This window comes from Dromiciops gliroides, chromosome 2, assembly GCF_019393635.1.
Source record: "Dromiciops gliroides isolate mDroGli1 chromosome 2, mDroGli1.pri, whole genome shotgun sequence".
NCBI lineage: Eukaryota > Metazoa > Chordata > Mammalia > Microbiotheria > Microbiotheriidae > Dromiciops > Dromiciops gliroides.
Window position 1 is genome coordinate 216,218,557 of NC_057862.1, and position 23,646 is coordinate 216,242,202.

Here is a 23,646-nt window from a genome sequence, read left to right on the forward strand (position 1 = left end):
GCCCCACCCAAAAAAAGGTGACCATTATAAAAACAGTGCTTCAACAAAATATTAGAAGAGGGAAGAGCAGGCTCTCTCTGTCTCTATCCCTATCTCTCTGTCTCTGATTCTATATCTGTGTGTCTCTGTTTCTCTGAAGGGAAGTTCTAATACTAAAGCTTCAGGGATTTTAGTCTCTCACCCTTCTACTCTCCAATAAGCATTCCTTTGCCATGTCCAGCAATAACTTTTGAGTATCTACCATACACACTAGAGGATCCTTAAATTACCTAGTATCTTGTTGATATGCTTTCAGACTTGAAGCAACAGAGACTATATGTACAAGGCAACAAGTACAGCAAAAGCCACTAAGTTTCTACTTTTAGATTCAACAAAACTTGGAAGGGAAAGGAAAAAAAAAGAAATCAGAAGGAGTGGTTATGAATTCAGTTCCCATCTGCAATCCATATTTTAAATACATTATTCCTTCAGTATCTGGATAATGCGCCTGAGGTTTTACAAGTAGTTCACATTTACAGAGAGCTACAAAAAACTTTATCAAATGGGGAGGTTAAACTAAATGATTTCTAAGGTCTCTTCCAGCTCTAATACTAGAATATTCTATATGTAGTATATTCTAAAGTCCCTCTGAATTCCAACATAGATGAAGGGCTGGAAACAACCTTAGAGGTGATCTAGAACAATTTCTTCATGTTACAGATGAGGAAACAGGCCCAGAGAAGTGAGGTAACTTACACAAAGTCATACAGGTAGTACAAAGCAGATTCAGGATTTGAACCTATGTCCTCTAATTCCAAAACCCCATACTCTTTCTAGGTCCCTTTAAGCTTTGTTAATATGAATATATGGATCACCTGGATTTGATGGAGGTGCTTTCTTATACAAAAGTATTTTTTTTAATGAAACCCTGCGTTAATAGGAACAAAATGCCCTTCAACTGAACTCCAAAACTGAACCTAGGGGCAGCTAGGTGGTGCAGTGGATAGAGCACCAGCCCTGGATTCAGGAAGACTTGAGTTCACATCCAGACTTAGACACTTGACACTTAACTAGCTGTGTGACCCTGGGCAAGTCACTTAACCCCAATTGCATCACCAAAAAACCAAAAACCAAAAACCAAAAAAAAACCTGAATCTAGACAGCTAGCAGATAAAAGACCCTGCCTAGTGACTTCTTTTCCCTCAGGATAGTAATTCCCTATCTTATGGACATCTGGGTGTCCTTGCCAAATCCCTTTTTTTTTTTAATCCTGTAATCTTATTGATGCTTTAGTATTTCCTCCATACTTGTTATAACTGAAATCGTTAAACTGCCTTTGCTTCTGTATCATAGTATTAAAACTGACAATCAGTGGACAAAAAAGAAACCTTAAAACCCCTTAGAAGGAGAGGGTCTCTGAGCTTCCCTTTTAGGAGGGGAGTCTCCACATGATCATGTGTTATATATTTCTTCTTGGGACAAAATATTAAATTGATATTATGCTTTTCCTATCCATTCTCTGATCTGGTTTCTGTGAGGTACCTACTTCTGGTAAGAGAGACAGAAATAGCCTTCTCTGATCCTGGTGAGCAAATGTTAGGAGATATTATTGATGTCTCTGACCTGTCTATTATCTTGTAGGAAGATGGGTACAAAAACTATATTTAGTATTCAACAGCTTAAACATTCTCCATTTTAACATTCTATTCTCTATGTTCTCTCCCAGCTGTGAGAAAATAATTATTAATAATGGGTTTGGGGGGAGACCCAGTGACCCTAACCCCACTCAAGAACTCTGGCTGGTTTCTAAGAGCCAGCCCAGAGTCAGTAGAAATGCAAAAGAAATGTAAATTCTGGACTACCTGAAGGAAGTTAACTCACCTTGGTGACCCCCCAAGTCATGTCAATCAATGGACTTGAATGTTACTGGCCAATTAGCTTGGATCAATGTGCAGTGACCCACCTCTACCTGAGAAAGGATAAAAATCCTTAGGGAGAGGGGGTTGCTCTCTCTCTTCTTCTTCCAGTGCCTCTTCCTGATATTGACTTACCTTACCCTGGGGCTGGCTCTGCCCAGCGCCAGCCACCCCCTCTTTCCTGGGATTCTATGCTGAGTTTACATGCAGTCAGATTAATAATAAATGCTTACTGCCCAAAACTGGTGCAATAGCCTCTAATTTATAAGAAGCAATATATAAGAAACCCCAGATAAATTCCCCAGTAATTTAGAACAGGGACAGGCTCCCCCCCGCCAATATTTCAAAGGACACACAGTCCTAACACTTTATTCTTTTTAATGTTGTATATTCTAAGCTCTCTACTTTCTAAAATTTCTTCCAGTTCTAATATTCAACAGCTGAATAGAATGTTCGATAATGAATCATTCACCATTTCAGTCTGGTGCTGCATTGAGCTTTGTGTATTTTCAAACAACCAAACAGGAATAACAAAATTCAACAAGTTTTTTCCTATAGTTCTTTGAGACTACACCATCTCCTTGTTAGCAGGATGGTTATCTCTGATTCTTCAAAATAATTCTGATCGAAAACCTTAGCATTTATATCTTTTGAGCTGTGGCTTTAATATGTCTGCCTAGAAAATAAAATATCTTTAATTAAAAGTCCCCTTACTCTTCCTTGAATATAAAGTACTATATTACTTGCAGGAAAAAATAAAACAAAACAAACAACAGCTAGATTTATGTAGTTAAGCCTAATGTTTTAATTTCCTTAGGCAAAACAAAACAAAGGAAGGTCAGTTAGGAAAGGAGAGAAGCTCTTGGAAAAGTCCCAGGGGGCAGCTAGGTGGCCCTGTGGATAAAGCACTGGCCCTGGATTCAGGAGGACCTGAGTTCAAATCTGGTCTCAGACACTTGACACTAGCTGTGTGACCCTGGGCAAGTCACTTAACCCTCATTGCCCCGCAAAAAAGAAAAGAAAAGAAAAGTCCTAGAAAACATTGTATCAGGTTAAGGTTTACACAAAGAGATTTTTTAAATCGACTCCTCCAAAAAGAGATTTAAAAATAGTGTTTTATAAATTGCTAAAGTCATATCCCTCCTCCTCAACAGCTCGTGTAGTTGCACATGTCTTTGCCATTTATTTTGACCCCATGGTCACCTTATCTGTTTTTATTATTATTATTATTATTATTATTATTATTATTATTATTTAGTGAGGCAATTGGGCTTAAGTGACTTGCCCAGGGTCACACAGCTAATAAGTGTTAAGTGTCTAAGGCCGGATTTGAACTCAGGTACTCCTGACTCCAGGGCTGGTGCTCTATCCACTGTGCCACCTAGCTGCCCCACCTTATCTGTTTTAAATTTCCCCTTCCCAAATTTCATATCCCTAAAACACCTGTAGACCAAAAAGAACATTTCATAACTAAAATAAGATCTTCTCTAATCCATGAGGGCCAATGAAGTACATATAGACACACTCAGGAAAACTAATCAAACACTGCACCATTAATAGTTGCTTTTTCTTTTCTGCCTATTTATTCCAGGACATTCTAATATGAAAGTAATCTACCAACACCTCTGAGATCTCGCTATTTTTTTCTTACACATTGTGTCATCTTCCTACTGTACAATATGAGATATTATCATATTATCAATGATCATTTTCCTTCTCAACTCCTTACTTTTCACTTGTTTTAGTCACTGGGTTTTATTCAATTACTCATGAGAAAGCACTTAAGAAAACACACACTACTTTGTCAAAATGTTCGTGATTTTTCTGCCTATGTCTAATTTATTACATATCCTAAGTAGATTACAGAAGCAGTGTGACATTATGGATGGAGACCTGGCTGAGTTGGCCTTAAAGCCAGGAAGACCAGGATTAAATCTTGTCTGTGACATGTGTCATCATTGTGACTCTGGGAAACTCATTTAAAATCTCAATGCTTTAGACCAAAAGTGTCAGACATGCAGCCTGAGAACATTCCTGAGTGCATTAAGTCAAATAAAATATAATTGAAAAATATGTGATGAAACAAATAAGAATACAATAAAACATAGATAATATTAATATAAGGTTTTCTAAGACAATGTATGACAGAGAGAAAGAGAGAGAGAGAGAAAGATGGGCTTTTTATCTACTAAGTTGGGGAAAGAAGCAAGGAAATCAATGAGAATAGAATGTTTCCTATCAGAGACCAGGAGAATTTTGGCTGCCCTATTGATCCAAGCACAGGCTCACAGAATTATCGTTGGAAGGGACCTCTGAGGTCATGTAGGATCTGGGACATAAGAAACAAAATATCCATATAAGGGATGGAATGTGAATTCCAAGACATGCAGTGTCTATAGTATGAGCAAACCATGCATGTGGAGTTCATGCAGCCTTTAACCCAATCAACATTTCCCTCACAAACAGTGCAACCAGTGAATAATGGTTTGTGAGGGAAATGTATACATGTATACATGTATAAATATCAGAGGGGAACAGGAAGGAAAGCAGGGGAATTCAAAGAAATTCACAACATCAGCTGGCCACAACAGACATACTAACCCCTCCCCCCAAGTAAGTCTCCTTTAAATAAATTCTATCTCTTTCACCCTGGAGCTGCCAATGGCTTTCTTTGGTATTGAGTTTTCATATGGGTATGGGGTATTACATACCAGTTGTATCCCATAGGTCAATATTGTTCAACCCTTTCATTTTTAAAATTTTTCATCCAGAAAAAAATAAAGTGGCCTGGAAAGATCTAATAGGCTAGAACAATGAGCTAAATTTATTAAGATAAAAAAATAATAACAAAATTCATCTGGAAAAACAATGGAAATCAATGAAAAAATACAAAATAAGGTGGTCTAGCAGTGTCAGATTATAAAGGGGTAATTGTCAAAACAATCTGGTATTAGCTAAGAAATAGAGAGGTAGATCAGTAGAATAGAATAGATAGAAATTACACTATAGTAAATGACTAGTAGTAGGCCTCCACCAGTCGAGGACAACCATGGATTAGTGCCTTGAAGAGCCACAGGCCACAGTGTGGCTATGCAGTCCAATAGGGGAGCCACAGCTCCTGAGTGACTTATAACCGGTAACCGCCACATCCCATGTTGTATCTACCCCATGAGGAGTAGCTGGAGTTCCTCTCCAGGGTGTTAGCCTGGGCAGATCAATATGGAAAACAAGCTGTTGCCCATGCAGCAGGTTTTCCCTCTCTACGACATTGGTGGATCCAAAGGAGAGGCAGAGCCAATACAGTTTGGCACCAGTACCTCCACAGGAGTTGCCAGAGGGATGTGATGTCCAACATCCAACTGCCTAAGGGACTCTGACTCCTGATTTTTCCTCGGGGTTAACTCCCGAAGCCTTTCCCATATATGGGTATAGCCGCAAGGCAGTGGAGGTTTAAAATCAGGGTTTCCTTCCCCTAGGTGGGTTGCCTGCCAAGGCTAACGAGCCCCACCTGCCCAAACAAATGACTATAGTAATCTAATATATGATAAACCCAAAGATCCAAGCTATTGGAAAAAAATTCATTATTTAACAAAAACTGCTAGGAAAACTGGAAAACAGTATGGCAAAAACTAGGTATCTCACAACATCTCACATTGTATACTAAAATAAGGTCAAATGGGTACATGATTTACACATAAAGTATGATATCATAAGCAAATTAAGAGAATATGGAATGGTTTAATCTGTCAGATTCATGGGCAGAGAAAGAATTTAGGACCAAAGGAAATATAAAGAGTAAAACAAAATGTAAAATAGATCATTTTGATTATATAAAATGAAAAGGCTTTTGCACAAACAAAACTAACGTAACCAAGATTACAAGGGAAGCAGAAAACTGGGAAAGAATTTTTGAAACAAATATCTCTAATAAAGGCTTCATTTCTTTAATACATAGAGAATTGAGTCAAATGTATAAAAATACAAGTCATTCCCCAATTGATAAATGGTCAAAGAATATGAAGAAGCAGTTTTCAGACAAAGAAATTAAAGCTAGCTATAATCATATGAAAAAATACTCTAGATTACTATTGATCAGAGAAATGAGATTTAAAACAACTATGAGGTATCACCTCATACCTATAAGAGTGGCAAATATAACAAAAATGGAAAATATTGGATGTTGGAGGGGATGTGGGGAAGCTGGAACACTAATTCACTGTTGGTGGAGTTGTGAAAAGCTCCTACCTTTCTGGAGAGCAATTTGGAACTATGCCCAAAAGGCTATAGAACTGTGCATACCCTTTGATCCAGCAATACCAATACTAGGTTTATATCCCAAAGACATCCCCCAAAAGAGAAAAAGACCTATTTGTACAAAAATATTTATAGCAGCTCTTTTTGTGGTGGCTAAGAATTGGAAATCAAAGGAATGTACACCAAGGGGGGAATGGCTAAACAAACTGTGGTATATGATGGTGATGGAATACTACTGTGCTATAAGAAATGACAAGCAGGATGACTTCAGAAAGGCCTGGAAAGATACATATGAAATGATGTATAGTGAAGTGAGCAGAACCAAGAGAACTTTATGCACAGAGACAGCAATATTGTTTGATGAAGAACTGTGAATGACTTGACTAGTCTCAACAAAACAATGATCCAAGACAATCCTAAAGGATCACTAATGAAACATACTATCTACCTCCAAAGAAAGAACTGATATTGACGGAACAGACTGAAGCATGCTATTTTCACTATCTTTCATTTTTTTCCCCTCTTAATCAAGCTTTCTTGTACAAAATGACAAATACGGTAATGTTTTACATAATCATACATGTATAACCCATTTCTGATTGCTTGCTGCCTCAGGGAAGGGGGAGGGGAGGGAGGATAGAAGGAATAAAATTTACAACCCCAAACTATAAATAAAAATGTTCATTACATTTTTAAAAGATATGTGTTTAATAGAATTAAATACAAAGTCTTATTCTGGATTGGAAAAAAACCTGCACAAATACAGAATATGGCTAATAAACAGTTTATGTGGAAAAAAAAGTTTCAGTAAATTGAAAAATCTGAGTCAACAGTGAGATGTGTCAGCCAAAAAGTTAATTATTCAATCAACAAGCAATTATTATGTGCTTACTATGTTCCAGGCACTGTGCTAGGGATACAAAAAAGGCAAAAATAGTCTTTAGCCTGCAAAGAGCTTGTTTTATATAAAAGGGAGACAAAATTTAGGTACATACAATAGACAACAATTAGGTACATCTAAGCTTCATATAAAGTAGATGGAAGATAATCTGAGAGATGAAGATACAGGCAGAAGAAGGTATAGGTAGGGGGAAAGGAAAAGCCTCCTGAAGAAGGCTTGATTTGACCTGGGTTTTGAAGAAATCCAGGGAAAATATGAGGCAGATGTGAAGAGGTTGAGCATCTCATCATGGGGGAGAGTCAGTGCAAGGGTATAGAAATGGGAGTGTTGTGTTTTTGGAACATGGCAAGAAGGTAAATACCTGGATGCATGTATAGAAGGGAGAGAAGCATAAATAGATGGGAAAAGTAGGAAGAAGTCAAGTTGTGAAGAGCTTTAAATGTCAAGCAGAGGAATCATATTTGTTCCTGGAGATGATATGGAGTCACTGGAGTTTATTTGTGTTGTAACATGGTCAGATTTATACTTAGGAAAATCATTCAGTCAGCTGAGTGGAGGGCAGGTTATGCTGAGTAGAGATTAGAGATAATGAGACCAATAAGAAAGCTATTTTGGTGGGCTAGGCGAGGGATGATGGCTGGTGGCTCTATGGATGGAGAGAAGGTAACATATTTGATGTTGTAATGGTAGAAATGACAAGATTTAACAAACAAAAAAATCCAAAACAATGAACAATCCAGTCTGGTGATTGACTAGAATTAATGAACGGGAATGCTGTGCAATAAGGCATGTCACAGAAGAATAAATTGACAGAATTGAACACATATAGCTTAGAAAAGAAAAGACAGGAGACAAGATGGTGATTTCTTCAAATGGCCACTGGGATACCATGCAGAAGAGGGATTTGACTTTTCTGCTTGTCCCCAGAAAGCCAAACAAGGAGTAAAGAATAGAAGTTACAGGCAAGAAAATTATTCCTCAAAACTAAGAAAAACTTTCTTAAAATTAAGAGTTGTCCAAATTTAAAACTGGCTGTCCTGGAAGGTAGTGGAGTATCCCATCATTAGAATTCTTTGGGTGAAGGATAGATTAAAAATGTAGTGTAGTTAGGATTAATGATTTGTGCAGAAACTATACAATAAGACTTTTGAAGAACTGGGTAAAGCAATGGAAAATATAAGCTTTGAAATTGTGTCCTACCCTGTGGGGTGAGTCCTAGACAAACCAGTGTGTTAAAGGAGTCAGCTGATTCTTTTAGCTAATAACAATAAGGTGGAGGGGGGAAGGGAATCATCATCTATTAAGTGCCTACTATATGCCAGGCACTGTGCTAAGCATTTTACTCCTTTATTCAACACTGTCAATTAAACTACCCAAGGGAATTCTTTCTAGTACTAGAAAAATTAAATTTGGAGGCACAAAAGGACTAGAATCTCAATGAAGATAATTAGGGGAAAGGGAGAATTAAAGGGTAGTAACACTTCTAGATATCAAATTACATTGTAAAGCATTATAAATCATTAAAACTATTCTATTGCTTAGAAAACAGGAAAATAATCCATGAAAAAGACTAGATAATGAAGAATAAGAAGCAATTGAACTCAATAACTCAGTGATTGATAAACCAGACAGCACAAAGTATTTGAAGAAAAACTCCCTATTTGACAAGAATTGCTTGAAAACTGAAAAACAATTAGGAAGAAATTAGGCTTATATCATGTTTACATCATATATTACAATAAATTCAAATGGATACATTGCTTGACTATACAAGATCATACCATTAAAAATTAGAAGAATGTAAAATCAAGTCAAGTGTCTCTCATAGCTATGGATAGGAAGAGAATTCTTAACCAAACAATGAATAGAGGCAATCTCCCAAAATCAAGAGATCATTTCAATTACATAAAATTAAAAGGCTTTTGTACTGCAGCCAGAATAAAAGGGCACTGTAAATTGGGAAAAATCTTTGTTATCAATTCTTTCTGATAAGGGTCTGTTAGCTAAGATGTATATGGAACACACATACAAGGCTAAGTCCTATTTCTCAATTGATAAATGATGTAAGGATATGAACAAGTGGTTTTCAAAAGAATTGCAAATAGGAGAAATGCAACCCAAAACAACCTCAAGGTTTTATCTCATACCTAGAAAATTAACAAAGATAATGCAAGATTGGAATAGTCAGTGTTGGAAGGGCTGGGAGAAAACTGGCACACTAATATACTGTTGGTAGAACTGTGAATTGATATCACCATTCTGGAAAGTGTTTTGGAATAATGGTCAAAAAAAGTGCAACCATTGTAAAGTCCTAAAATGTCCATCCTATGTCTCCTTGAAGTACACAATTAACAAAGACAGAAAGGTCCCATTTATGCTGAAACATTCATAGTGGCAGTTTTGTGGTAGCAAAGAATTAAAAACAAAATAGGTGCCCATTGATTGGGAGTAGCTAAACAAATTGTGATGCGTGAATATAATGTAATAGTACTATCCTGTAAGAAGGGATAAGTATTAAGAACTTTGAGAAACATGGGAAAACATAAAAATAGTTTCAGAGTAAGTTAAACCAATAAAACAATATATGCAATGATATATTGCTTATAAGAAGAACAAAACAAATCTGAACACTGTAATTAAGACCAAGTTTAATTGGTAAAACACATCTCTTTCTCTTTGTTGCAGAGGTAGGGGAATTATGGGTGTGGGATGTTGCATTCAGTAGATGTGCTAGGTGGTTTAGTGAATTGCTTCTTCTTTTTTTTTTTTTTGGTAGGGCAATTGGGGTTAAGTGACTTGCCCAGGGCCACACAGTTAGTAAGTGTCAAGGGTCTGAGGCCAAATTTGAGCTCAGGTCTTCCTGAATCCAGGGCCGGTACTCTATTCACTGCACCACCCAGCTGCCCCTGGTGAATTGCTTCTTTTCCCTTTCTTTTAAAAATTTTGTTACAAGGAATGGCTTGTATGGTATATGAGGGATATATTTGGAAATAAATGTTCTCTAATGACAAAAGTCTCAATTAAAATCATTCTTTTTAAAGTGACAGTTAATGCCCATAATGATGACCCAGAGGTACTGAAGAGCCTTCTGAATAATCAAAGGAATCTTAAATTATTCTCAGTTGAGTTTTAGCATCAACTGTACCTTACCATATGCCAGTTTTTAAAGAAATGCAGGGACTGACGCCCTTGCTTGACCACATTGGAGAGCAGAGAGCTCACTGTATATTGGTTGCTATGGTTTCAGTTTACCCATTTCCCTTTCATTCCAAATCATCCTGATCCTATTTTCATTTTCTGGTTGTCCTGCCTTCTTGGAGCCAAGTGTCAGACTTAATGTCCTTGCAGGTGATGATGAGAAGAAGAGAATGGAAAATGAACAACTGGTGCAAAGTGTGGCCATCTCACACTTTTTCCTTGTTACACACCCATGTTGGCAGGGGAACATTTTGTAAGCTATCAACCCCTAAGGACATATACTGTATCTACCAACATCACTGTAAAAATGCTTTGGGCAGGGGAAGCTAGATGGTGCAGTGGATAGAGCACCGGCCCTGGAGTCAGGAGTACCTGAGTTCAAATCCAGCCTCAGACACTTAACACTTACTAGCTGTGTGACCCTGGGCAAGTCACTTAACCCCAATTGCCTCACTAAAAAAAAAAATGCATTGGGCATAGGGAAGTTAGAAGCATTAAGAAATAGAACCAGAATTATGCATTTTTCTTTCAATTGTTTTTTTTTTTTTAAGTTCTACTTCTTCCACAGGTTCTGATCACAGCTATAAGGTCTTATTATGCATTAACCACCAAGGTTAGCATGTTTTGGTTGAGGCAAAAAATATATATTTCATCCAAAAGCACCTAGTCCCTTTCCTCAACAAAGAAACCTTGTAAAGAATACCAGCCTTATTAACCTTAAAAAGAAAATCAGATATGTTCAAATTTTTGCTTAAAATTATAGGGGGCAGCTAGGTGGCACAGTGGATAAAGCACCAGCCCTGGATTCAGGAGGACCTGAGTTCAAATCCAGCTTCAGACACTTGACACTTACTACCTGTGTGACCCTGGGCAAGTCACTTAACTCTCATTGCCCCGCAAAAAAATTATAAAGCAAAATTTGGGGAAAAAACCTGATTATTAAAGCAACTTGGAGGTTCTATGAAATATGTGTAACATCAGAAGCCCAGAGGGAAACAAGGCTAAGTAGGCGGCAGAGCTGAGGCTAGGGCTAAGCATGTTAGCTAGTTGCTTAGGGAACAGGGTGCAGTTGAGGCACAATGTAGATTGCTTTAAAATTGTTTTCATTTTTTTAATATACATAACAAAAGGCACAGTGCATAGCAAGACAGCCTGGCTTCAGGTCCTGCTCCTGACAAATAATAACTGTGTAACCAGTGGCAAATTCCCTAATCTTTCATCACAGTTGAGTGGCTGGTCTACAGTGGGAGAGTAAGTTTCCATGATGGAAATGCCTTACATCCGCAAAATGTCAGGTCAGGACTACACATATACATGCATGTACACATACACAAAGATATATAAATACTAGAAAATTCCTATGGGATGTGCGTATCAGCCATTAAGTTCCAATGCCCTCATTTTACAGATGAGGAAATCTAGGCACATACAGATTCAATGACTTGGTCAGGGACAAACAGCTAGTAATTGTTTGGGGCAGGATTAGAACTCAGATTTTCCTGACTCCAAGTCCAACACTCTATTGACTGTGTCACCTAGATACCTCTTCAAGTCCCATACTTTGCAGGGAAGGCCCAAAGCTGCCAATGGACAGTAACACACATAGATTGCAATCTTCTAACCTTGCCTGAGATACACACCTTGTCCTGGCTCTGGTGGGCAGGAGGCATTAAAGGCCAATGGCAACACAACTGTGCAGATAATATGCCGTGTAAGGATATTTATACTTGCCCAAATTTATGAATTTTATTAGTTATGCTAGCTCAAGCAGTTGGTAGGGCCCAAGTAATGTAAGGACTCCAGCTTTGCCTCCAGTTCAAGAACGCTTGAGGGAACTGATCCCCTTTTCATTTCAGAACAAAGGAAAGTTATCTGTAATACACTGCAAAGTCTTCAAACCCCATAAATGCTTATGATTATTCATATGGCCTATGGTGAAAACAGAGTGCTTCCAATATAGCAGATATTCAGTAGTCTGTTGAATAAGTGAAGGAGCAGGCCACGGCTATGTTGGATGTAAACCACTGTTTTATGACTGAAGCCTTGCCAAGTAGCCAGATTTAATAACAAAGGGCTTTAGAACAATTAATAGATTGTAAAAGTATATAAAACATTAAGGCTGAAAGGGATTGTAGAGGTCATCTACTTCAACTCTCTCATTTTACAGAAAAGTAAACTGAGGTCCTCTGAGGCCAAGGGACTTACCCAACATCACAAAGCTAGTCAGATAAACTAGAATCAAACCCAGGTCTTCTGAGTTCCGGTCTAGTGTTTTTCCCACGAATCTAGAATACTTCTAGTTTTAAGGACTACTTAGCCTAATTCTCCCTGTCCTGTGGTAGATAGGAAAGTCGTTTGGGTTTATACAGGTGCAGAAAGAAAACTTCCTTTCACTACCCCATGGGCTTACAAACAAGGACAAAAACATCTTTATGAAGCGGCTGCTCTGGAGGATGTCTTATGTAACCACTCTTTAAAAGACTATGATGAAATTACTCTAAGTTTCTGTGGGTCTGAATAACTTTCACGGGGTGAATAAATCTCTTGTTAGTTGGATCCATAAGCCAAAACCTATGAAGTCATAATTTTCCAATCACCTTAAAATTCCAGAATCTTCTTTGATGTCTCTCTTGGTCTTGCCTCCTTATTGCCATCTATGCCTCCATCTGAGTCATTTTATTGATTCTTCCTTCACAGTATCTTTTCCATCCATCATCTTTTTTCATTTCCACAGCCACCATTGAAACTCAAGCCCTTATTACATCTCTTCTGGACTGTCACAATAATCTTCTAACCTGGCTTCTCTACCTCTCCTACACAAGAAACCCAGGAAGGCAGTATGGTATAGTGGAAAGAATTCTGGTTAGAATCAAAAGACTTGCGTTCAAATCTGGGCTTTGAGATGTTTTTCATTTTTGTGACTTTTAACCTCCATGCATTTCAGTTTCCTCACCTGTAAAATGGAGGTAATAGTACTTGTATTGTCTACACCACAGGGTTATGGTAAGACTTAAATGAGGCCATGTACTTAAAATGTTTTATAACCATAAAATACTGTAATAACTCTAAATGAGCTTTTTTTTTAAAAAAAGCTATAATATCAGTCTAGTACCTACTTCTTTCTGTGCTGTTATCGTATAGTAACGTCTCCTTGAAAAGGCCTTCGGTATCATTACTCTCATGATCACTTATTGAGTTCCTATCGTATGTAGAACATCATTGTCAAAACTGCCTTTGCCCCACTCAGTCTTCATTCACCACCTCATGCCATAAGCCTGCCCCATTTGGTTGTCCATAAAACAAGTACTTAGCAATTTGATATATGTTTCTAATATATCCCTGCCTATAGAACTGTCTTTCGTTATAGATGGTCCCTAAAGGGAAATGACAAGATGTAGCTCATCTTGTACGATGCCTACCCAAATGGGGTGTGTAATCAAGTGCCTTAAAATGATATTTTGAGCTTGATGGTCATGTTAGATGGATGAAAGAAAAAAAATCACTTCTCCTACCCTAGTACTAGAGCTGTAAGTAGATCAGGGAAATTAAGTTTTCACGGAATTTAGAAGGTGATGACAATATGTATCTACTTCGACCTCTAGAAACCAAGTACATTGGTTGTGTTTGACTCTTCATGACCCCATTTAGGGTTTTCTTGGCAAAGGTACCAAAATGGTTTACCATTCCTTCTCCAGCTCATTTTAAACGTGAGGAAATTGAAGCAAACAGGGTCAAGTGACTTGCCCAGGGTCACACAGCCAATAAGTGTCTGAGTTTGGATTTGAACTCATGAAGATGAGTCTTCCTTATTCCAAGCCCTGTGCTCTATCTACTGAACCACCTAGCTGCCACTTAGGTAGGATAATTAATTAAAATAGGAAATTATCTTCCCCTGGTGGCTGCACCTTAGATGATTGCCAAACTAGCCGTAGGCTTTTCCCTAAGAGTTCTATTTCCCCCACAGTGGGGCAGTGTCCTGGGATTTCCCACTCTTGATTTGAATTTGTCTTTGACAGTTGGTTTGAAGGAAATATGTTATTCTACTTGCCCCAAATGTGCAACTCCACATCTTTTAAGGGTACATCCTAAAGAAAGTAACTCCTTGGCGGAAACAACAAAATACCAGCAAAATAGTCCCACTCACTTTGCCAAGCATAAGAACTCAGATAAGGAGTACAACTGAACTCATAAGTGGTGATTGTTATGAAGTATAATCATTTTTTATCTGAGAGGAGAAAATTATGATTTAAATTTCTCTATAACTGGCTCCAGATTCCACTCAGAGTTTTTGAGCCTATAACCCTATGAGGTTTTGTGGTAAGAAGTTACTGTTCTTTCTCCTGAGTGAGTAGCTTAACAAGTGGCAGTGGGAGGCAATATGACTCAACTGATTCAGCACAGTACTTATATTCAGGAAGACCTAGGTTCAAAACTTGCCTCTGACTATACCCTGGTCACAACCATTCTTTGCCTCATTTTCTTCAGGTATAATGATAACTAGAATGACATTCAAATTAGATAATACATACAAAATGGATTGTAAATTTTAAATCATTATATAAATTTCATCTTTTATTGTTTTTGTTGTTGTCATATTCTTGTTTGTATAATGGTGAGTATCCCTGCCCGTTATTTGGGAATCTGGGGTTCATTTCCTTGACTGGAAGTTGGAAGCAGCTAGGTGGTGCAGTGGATAGAGTGCTGGGTCTGAGTTCAAATGTGGCCTCAGACACTTATTAGCTGTATGACCATGGGCAAGTCACTTAACCCTGCTTACCTCAGTTACCTCATTTATAAACTGAGCTAGAGAAGGAAATGGCAAACTAATATCTTTGCCAAGAAAATCCCAAATGAGATCACAAAAGAGTCAGACACGACTGAAATGACTGAACAACAAATAATATTATGATGATTAAAATGGTACCCAGAGTGAAGGAGATGATGATCCCCCACTATACTCTACACAAGTCAGACCAGACATGGAGTATTATGTTCATCATAAGATTTATGAGCAGGAAGGGGACATAGTGTTCAAGGTCACATTTTAGGAAGGTTGAGAGGCAGACTGGTTGGTATAATAGATACCGAGCATGAGTTGGTCAGGAAGATTGGGGTTCAAGTGCTACCTTCAAAATGTGGTGACTGTGGGACTCTGGGCAAGAGGTCCTCTTATCTCTTCAGTGACCCCATGGAATTCTCTGAGACCATAAGTTGTACAGAAGATGTTCACATGCTATGGTAGAAGGGATTCCTCATGGGGAGCTCCTTACCAATGAAATCTCAGGTCTGGTTTCTTTTTTTTTTCCAGGGCAATGAGGGTTAAGTGACTTGCCCAGGGTCACATAGCCAGTAAGTGCCACGTGTCTGAGGCTGGATTTGAACTCAGGTCCTCCTAAATACAGGCTGGTGCTTTATCCTCTGCACTACCTAGCTGCCCCCTCAGGTCTGGTTTCTTAAAATTGACAAGTGAAAGAATGTCCAGAGAAAGGCCACTAGAATACAAAACTGGAAACAATGTTATGTGAGGTTCAGTTACATGAACATGAAGTGACATAATAACAATGACAGTGCATACTTATTTAGTACATTAAGGTTTACAAAGCATTTTTCACACAACAACCTTGTGAGAAAGACGAACCTCAGAGAAGTTAATTGATTTCCCCAAGGCTCTACTAAGTACAACTAGATCTTCTGACACTAAACTCAGTGCACGTTTTATGATATCACACTATCTAAGGAAAGATTTAGGGGGTGCACTATTACTGTCTTCAAATATTTGAAAGGGCCATGGTGTACACACAGAGTCAGATTTGTTTTACTTGGTTCCAGAGGGTAAAACGAGGACCTCCAAATACATTTCAGCTTGGCATAAGGAAAAATTGTCTAACAATTTTTGTTGTTGTTCAGTCGTTTTCGGGTTGTATCTGACTCTGTGATTCCATTTGGGGTTTTCTTGGCAAAGATACTGGAGTGGTTTGCCATTTCCTTCTCTAGCTCATTTTATAGATGAGGGAGCTGAGGCAAATAAGGATTAAGTGACTTGCCTAGGGTCACACAGCTAGTAAGTGCCGAGGCTGGATTTGAACTCAGGTCTTCCTGACTCTAGGCCTGGCACTCTATCCACTCCACCACCTAGCTGCCTTATCCCCATTTTACACGAGCAAATTGAGACTGAAAAGTTAAACGACTTGTAATTGTTAAGCATCTGAGACAGAATTCTAAGTCAAGTCCAGCCTGAGCATCCTCTATTCTGTTCTATGATCCTAGATGTTAAGCCTCTTGAATATCAGTCTCCTCAGGACTGTGTCATTCCTTCAGGACTACCACCTCTAAGGCTTAGCTAAGGGGAGTGTTTACTGGAAGTTATGAGGCAATATAATTCACAAGCAACTTTCCAATTGTAGAGTTCCTCATTTCCTCCAGTCATCATCACACTTGGATATCTCGAGAGGGACAGTGTTAACAACAGTTCCCAACTCCTCTTCCTGTGTATTTCTCCCTTCCACCATAAGGGGACAAGGACACGTAAGAAAACTGAATCTCAGGATCACATGGTTCTATATATTAAGGTTTACAAAGGGCTTTCCTCATCATCACCCAGTAGTGTACAGATTATTGTTGTTCATTTTACTGATGAAGAGATTGAGGCTCAGAGAATAACCCCAAGGTAACAGTAATTGTTAAAGCCAAGATTCAAACCCAGGTCTTCTGGCTCCACAATCAAAGCTCTTTTCATTGTATCTTACTGACTCAATCTGTGGATCTGTAAATGGGCTATGCAAAACAAACTCACCAAGCCTTTAGAAAAATCAAACCATATTTGTGATTTTATCCATACGGAGAATTTCCAGTGAGGACGCTCCCTCTACCAATGTGCCTGGTCTATAACATAGTCTTAAATAATTGTATGGGGGGCAGCTAGATGGTGCAGTGGATAGAGCACCGGCCCTGGATTCAGGAGTACCTGAGTTTAAATCTGGCCTCAGACACTTAACACTTACTAGCTATGTGACCCTGGGCAAGTCACTTAACCCCAATTGCCCTGCAAAAAAACAAAACAAAACAAAACAAAAGAATTGTATGGGACTTGCCCAGGGTCACACAGCCAGTATGTGCCAGAGATGGACTTGAATTAGGTCTTCCTGACTCTGAGGCCAGTCCTTTTACCAGAACATCACAGCTACCTCTCAGGTAGAGAGGTTCTGAAGGAATACAAATATAAACAAGATACAATCCTGATAACCAAAAATTATAAGATGTTGCCCTCAGGAAAAAAAATAACAAGGAGTAACAGGGCACAATATGTGTTTAAAGAGAGTTAAAATATTTCTGTGATGGATAAATAGTCACAGGAAAGGGTATCACAGGGTGAGCATTGAATGGAAACAATACCTTCATTTGACTACCACAAGGCTCATCCTCTATGGAATAAAAGAATACAGCAAAGTGCACAAATATGCCTTTGAAAGCTTCAGGGTTAGATGCATGCTTCAAGGAAAATTTACTGATGATATAAGGTGGAAAACATAAGGAGGGTTTAGCTGAATAATAATGATGATGGTGGTGGTAGCTGACATTTATATAGCACTTTGTGGTTTGCAAAGAGGCTTGAAACCTTAAGCTGTCACCTAGAAAAATTCTCAAGGGAGGGGATAGAGTTAGGCGGTGAGAAGGATATTGACCAAGTGTAAAACATTCCCTTCCCAGCTAGCTAGCCTGAAGATGAGGTTACTGGGCAGTCCTAGCTCTGCAATAACAGCTTCTGGGTTAGAAGTTTGGATCTCATTCCCTGAAAGCTGGAGCGGCTTCCTTAACCCAAATGCTAAATCATGGCTCAGGAGAGGGTGGTGCCAACCCTGGAGTTAAAGGTAAAAGAGAAGAGGGATGTCAGCAAAACATTTTCAAGGCCAAATGATGAAACTGTGTTGTAAAAGTATTGGGGAGTTAGGACCAGGACACAATTTGGTCTCCAATAAATTAAGGTTCATTGACTTGGATACTAGTGCATGACAATGCTAGGGCTCCTAGAAACTATGCTACATCTCTTTATGAAAGTCTTCCAAGGTGGACAACACACAGGGCAGACAACTCTTCAAATGGCACCTCTAATGGACCTGAAACTCCTTCTTCCCTGTTTACTCCCTGCCCCCTTTACCCAATTAATTTGTGTATTCAACCATGTTCTCCAACCTTCAGTCCATGTACTGCTGACATAAATATGATGTCTATCACCTCAAGGAATTAATGTTTCATTGTTTATACTATAAACTGGTTATTCCCACTGTTTTTGGAGTTGAACATTAGTAAAGTAAGTATGTACAACTTCCCTTTCCTTTCCCCCACCCCAAAATCAGTGATCTAAAATGTATATTGTAGAGGCCCAATTTACTAAAGATGCGTTTGTGTCCACTAAAATGAAGAATACCAGAAGGAAGGGACCTTAGGAGTTATTTAGTCCAACCTCAGCCTAAGCATGAAATTCCTCTATAATGTCTGTCTTCAACAAGTAGCCCTCCAGTCTCTAACTGAAGACTTTCAGCAACAGAGCAAAGAAGCTGAAGTAAAAAAGACCTGAGTTCAAATCTGACCTCAGTCACGTACTAGCTGTGTGACCCTAGGCAAGTCACTTAACCTATGCCTGCCTCAGTTTCCTCGTCTGGAAAATGGGGATGATAATAAGACACCTACCTTTCAGGATCCTTGTGAGGATTAAATGAGATAGCATTTGTAAAGTGCTTTGCAAGCCTTTAAGTGCTATGGAAATGCTAGCTTTCATTATCTCCTAAGGCATCTTATTTCAGTTTGGTGGACAGCTCCAATAGTTAAATTGGTCTAGAGCTGAAATTTGCCCTCTCTTTTCCTGCCCATTGCTTTTACCTCATTATCTGAAGTCAAGAGACAAGCTTAAGCCCTCTTCCACACATTAGCTTTCAAAGATCTTGGCTGTATGTCTTCTTTCCCTCACCACCAATTTTTCTCTTCTCCAGGCTAAATTCTCAGTTCCTTCAGCCAGGCAACCTGGTTGCCTTCTTCTACATGGGCTCCAATTACTCAACGTACCTTTCAACCACAATGCCCCATTCAACTACAAAAACCTGATATAACACCCAGTGTATAATGCAGATATTAATTCTGTCCCCAGATTCCAGCAGCATGAAGGATTTATACCATATTTTTTAAATTAAAAAAAAAAAACTTGAGAACAGTATCACGTTCTTCAGATGACACACAAAAAAGCCGGGGACAAGAAGGGCTTCTGTAAATCCCGGGAACAGGGGGTGAGCCTGAGTGATTCTCTTCTTAATACCAATCATAATTACAGCTCACTTATGCAATCTTTAAAAGTTACAAAGCAATTCATATATATTACATCATTGGATCGTCATAATTTAGCTCTGTGGGATAGTAAGTGAAAGTATTACCCCACTACTATTTCTTTTAAAAAAGTGAATTGACTTGACTAAGGTCAAAAAATATGGTAAATATGGGGTTTCCCCATCATTTCGGCCTGACTGCAGGCTGTCCAGTCTCCTTCACCTCCTCCAGAACGAGATCATATCCCACCCACTCCCTTCAAGAATTCACTTACCTATAGTGGACACCACAGTACCTACAAAATAGAAAGCACCAGTAAAGTCCCACCGGGGCCGGCTGTCACCAATTCGGATTCCAGCAGCCTTAGCATCCTCATAATCCTGGAGAAAACCTCGAAGTTCATCGAAACTCAGATTGTGAGTCAGGCTAAAGTTGAGTAACTTCTCCTCCCACTGCTCCTTTGTCCTGCACTCCTGAGCTCTCTCAATCGCAGAGAAGACAGCCGCCCCGCACACCATGTATAGGATAATCAAGACAGCCAGTAGCAAGAATCTGGCATTGTCTTGGTTCAGGTGCCCAGCACTCCAGCAGCAGCAGCAGCCCTGACATGCCATGGCTTGGCAAGGTCCCTAAGGAAATTATGCCCAATCTGGTGCTCTCCAACCCACTGTGATGACAGGAAGGGAGTGGGGAGGGAGAAAATTGTGACGGAAAGGGTGGGCAGCCCAATGATGAAAAAGGATTTGGGTTTTTTTTTGTTTGTTTTTTATACTGTGAGAGTATGATGGAACTCCTTAGAGCGATGTCGGTCAGAACTGGGATTCCTGCTGCAGCCCATGGTAGTCACTTTCCAAGAAATGTGTTTGTTGGTTTGTTTTTCTCTTTAGACGGGTGCCTTAGTCTCTTGACGGGAGAGTCAATAGCCCCGGCCAGGGTTCTTCTCTCCCTAGCAGATGTCTTCCAAAGACCAACGCGCTGCAGTTGTTGGCTATTGCCTCTTCCCCCAGCCAGTTTGTTCCTTGCTGCCCAGTTTCAGATCCTCCTTCTCTCTCCTCCCCAGTTCCAGTGTTCTCAATATTTTTGGCTCTTAGTGACAAGGGGGTAGGGAGGAGATTCTTGTTTTCGCGTGGCCAAAGGAAAACCTCAACCCTCTTGAATCTCCCAAAGTCTCATCCTCTACGGGCTTCACTTGAGGTTCTTTCTTTCCTCCCAGACTTGAAATCCCTACCCAGCAATGTCTTCTGTAAAATCACTGGTCGGACTGGGCTGTAAAGTCCTTTGCAGATCTAAGCGCTTACAAACCCCAGGTTCTGCCGCCCCTTTGCAGGGAATCCCACACTGGGATTGACCAGTTCTTTCAGCACCACAGAATCTCAATTGACTTTTTCCTAGCTCAAACCTCAGATTCTTTTATTTTTTGGAGTCTCTTGTTCAGCAGAAATATCCAGTACCCTAGACCTAACCAATCTCTCTTCCATGGAACACAAACTAGCGAGGGTCTGCTGCTGAATTCACTGAAGGTAGAGAGCAGAGGAGGAAAAAAAATTAAATAAATCCGAGTTTAGTGCTTGGTGATCCGCCACTGATAGCAAAAAGCAGAAAGACTGGCAATTTAAAGGAGGTCTGGAACTAGAAAATAATTTCACCTCGCGAACCGCTCAGAAGCATCAGCAATACCCAGAAGTCAGATGAGCTGGCGGGGAGGTGGGGGAGGCGAGGAGAAAGAAAGGGGAGGGAAGGAAGAAGAGAAAAGAAAAAAAGGAGAGGGGAGAGGAAGAGCTCTTATGAAAAAGCCTGCAGGAGACAAGCTCAAATTCTGTGTTCTTCTCCGTTCCAGGAACCCACTCCAAAGTCGAGACCCCTATCCTCCTCTTACCTTCTCCCACTGCCTCGGAGCTCTCTAACGGGATTGGGAACGCATGCCAAGGGGCCGAATCTCAACTCAATCCCCGGGGAGGGGAGGTTCCTGATGGACAGCCAAAGCGAACCCCGACCCCGCTGTGTTTGATCGTGGGCTGAGCTAGCTTGAAGTTTTTCTCCGGATTGCTTTATCTCTTTTTTCCTCCCCCAGGCAAGAAGACGAGGGAAGGGTCCTCGACAGGGCCTGCCGCGTCCCACCCTCTCCGGGAGAGTGCAGTACCCCTGCTTCGTCCTCACCTAGCCTGGTGTTCCCTTCCCCGGTCCCTGGATGCACTCCAGGCGGCTGGAAGCAGCCGCTGAGCCGCGGATCTTCCTCCCCTCCGAGGCCGCCCCGTTGGGGACTTGCCCCCAGCCTGCTTTCACTCCCCACCTCCACCTCCTCGCCGAGTGCCCCCCCGTGCTGTTACCGAGCCCGGGTTCCACCTTCTCCCCTCTGCAACTCCGCCTCTGGCGGCGCGCACTGAAATGCAACAGGTGGAGACCCGAGGACTGCAAGTCCCCCTAGTCCCCCTGTAGGAGGAGGCTGCCAAGACCCCGCCCCGTCCAGCTGCTCCTCTCGTCTAGCTCACCTCCGACGCCTGGTCGTTCCCCACCTCTCCGCTCCAGATCTGGTGTCTCCAGGCTGCACGAGTATGGAGGTGAGCTCCGCTGCAGAAGGAGCCCCTAGCGCAGCCCCGGACAACTGCGAGTCTGGGGAGGCGCAGACGGCGGCAGTGTTTGTTAGGTTGGCAGAAGCGGGGGTCCTGGTCAACTGTCCCCACAGATGGGGAAGGTAGTGGTGGGTGTGGTGGGAATAACCCATCTGGATATGACTTTACAAGGCCGGGAGAGGGCGCCCAGTCCCCTACGGACCTGCCTTTTCTGTCTCCCCATTCCCACTCCCCCACAAACCCCCTGGAAGGGACCTTAGAAATAAACTTAACGGATAAAGAAACAGAAGGCCAAAGAGATGAAAATGACTTACCCAAAGTCATACAATTAGTTTAAGTCTCTTCGCTTACAAAGCCTAGAGGAAGCTTGGTGGTGCATTGGATGGAGCGCTGAACAGGAATTCAGGAAGGCCTGAGTTAAAATATGACCTGGGGGGGGGGGGCAGCGAGGTGGCACAGTGGATAAAAGCACCGACACTGTATTCAGGAGGACCTGGGTTCAAATCTGACCTCAGAAACTTGACACTTACTACCTGTGTGACCCTGGACCAGTCACTTAACCCTCATTGCCCCACAAAAAAAAAATGACCTCAAACACTTAAGCTGTGTGTCCCTATGAAAGTCACTTAACCTCTGTCTGCCTCAGTTTCTGTAAAATGGGGATAATAATAGAGCCTTCCTCCCAGGGTTGTTGTGAGGATCAAATGAGATAATAGCATAGTGCTTAGCACAGTACCTGGCTCATAATAAGTGTTATATACATCTTTGTTGTTGTTGGCTGTTGGTTGTTGTTTGTTTGTTGTTTGTTGTTGTAGCACTGCACCTGGAATCAGGAAAACCTGAGTTCAAATTTTGCCTCAAATACTTACATGTTGAGTGAACCTGGACAAACCCCTTTAAAAAAATCTGGCTGCCTCAGTTTCCTCAATGATAAAATAGGGATCACAGTATTTCCTACCTCACAGGCTTATTTTGAGGATCAAATGAGATGGGTGGAGAATTAGGATGGTGAACATCTATCTAAGTTTGGCAATAGTGAGCAGAAAACTTACTTGATTTTGCAAGAGAGATCTATGACTGGGGTGGAATTTTCTTACCTGGGAGTGGAAAGGCTCACTGTGCTTTACCCATTCCATAATTACTCACTGATCTGGCCCAGTCACTTCTAAAGACTTCCTTGGGGAGGGGGGGAGGAGGGGAAAAGAGAAGACTGTCATGTAGACACTTGGACTTGGAGTCAGGAGACCAATATCCTTGTCTCAGGTCTGCTAAGTGTGGCCCTATGCAAGATGCTACCTCTGCATACTCTGCTCATTGGCTCTGTCTCTTTGTTGATAAATGGGGATAGGATTTGCATTACCTGCCTCACAGAGTTGTTGTGGCAAACACACATTTATTTCTTTTCTTTCTTTTTTGGTGAGGCAACGGGGTTATGTGACTTGCCCTAGGTCACACAGTTAGTAAGTGTCAAGGGTCTGAGGCCAAATTTGAACTCAGGTCCTCCTGAATCCAG

The 23,646-nt window shown here is 40.5% G+C and overlaps 1 protein-coding gene across 1 annotated transcript in view; it reads right to left on the minus strand.

Moving 5' to 3' along the window:
- KCNK13 (potassium two pore domain channel subfamily K member 13) overlaps positions 1 to 20,566 on the minus strand; it is a 194,312-nt gene extending 173,746 nt beyond the window's left edge. The window contains exon 1 of the mRNA XM_043984877.1: positions 19,838 to 20,566. Coding sequence (XP_043840812.1) covers positions 19,838 to 20,177 — 340 coding nt within the window. The 5' untranslated portion in view covers positions 20,178 to 20,566. The remainder of the gene's footprint in view (positions 1 to 19,837) is intronic.
- Between the last annotated feature and the right edge of the window lie 3,080 nt (positions 20,567 to 23,646).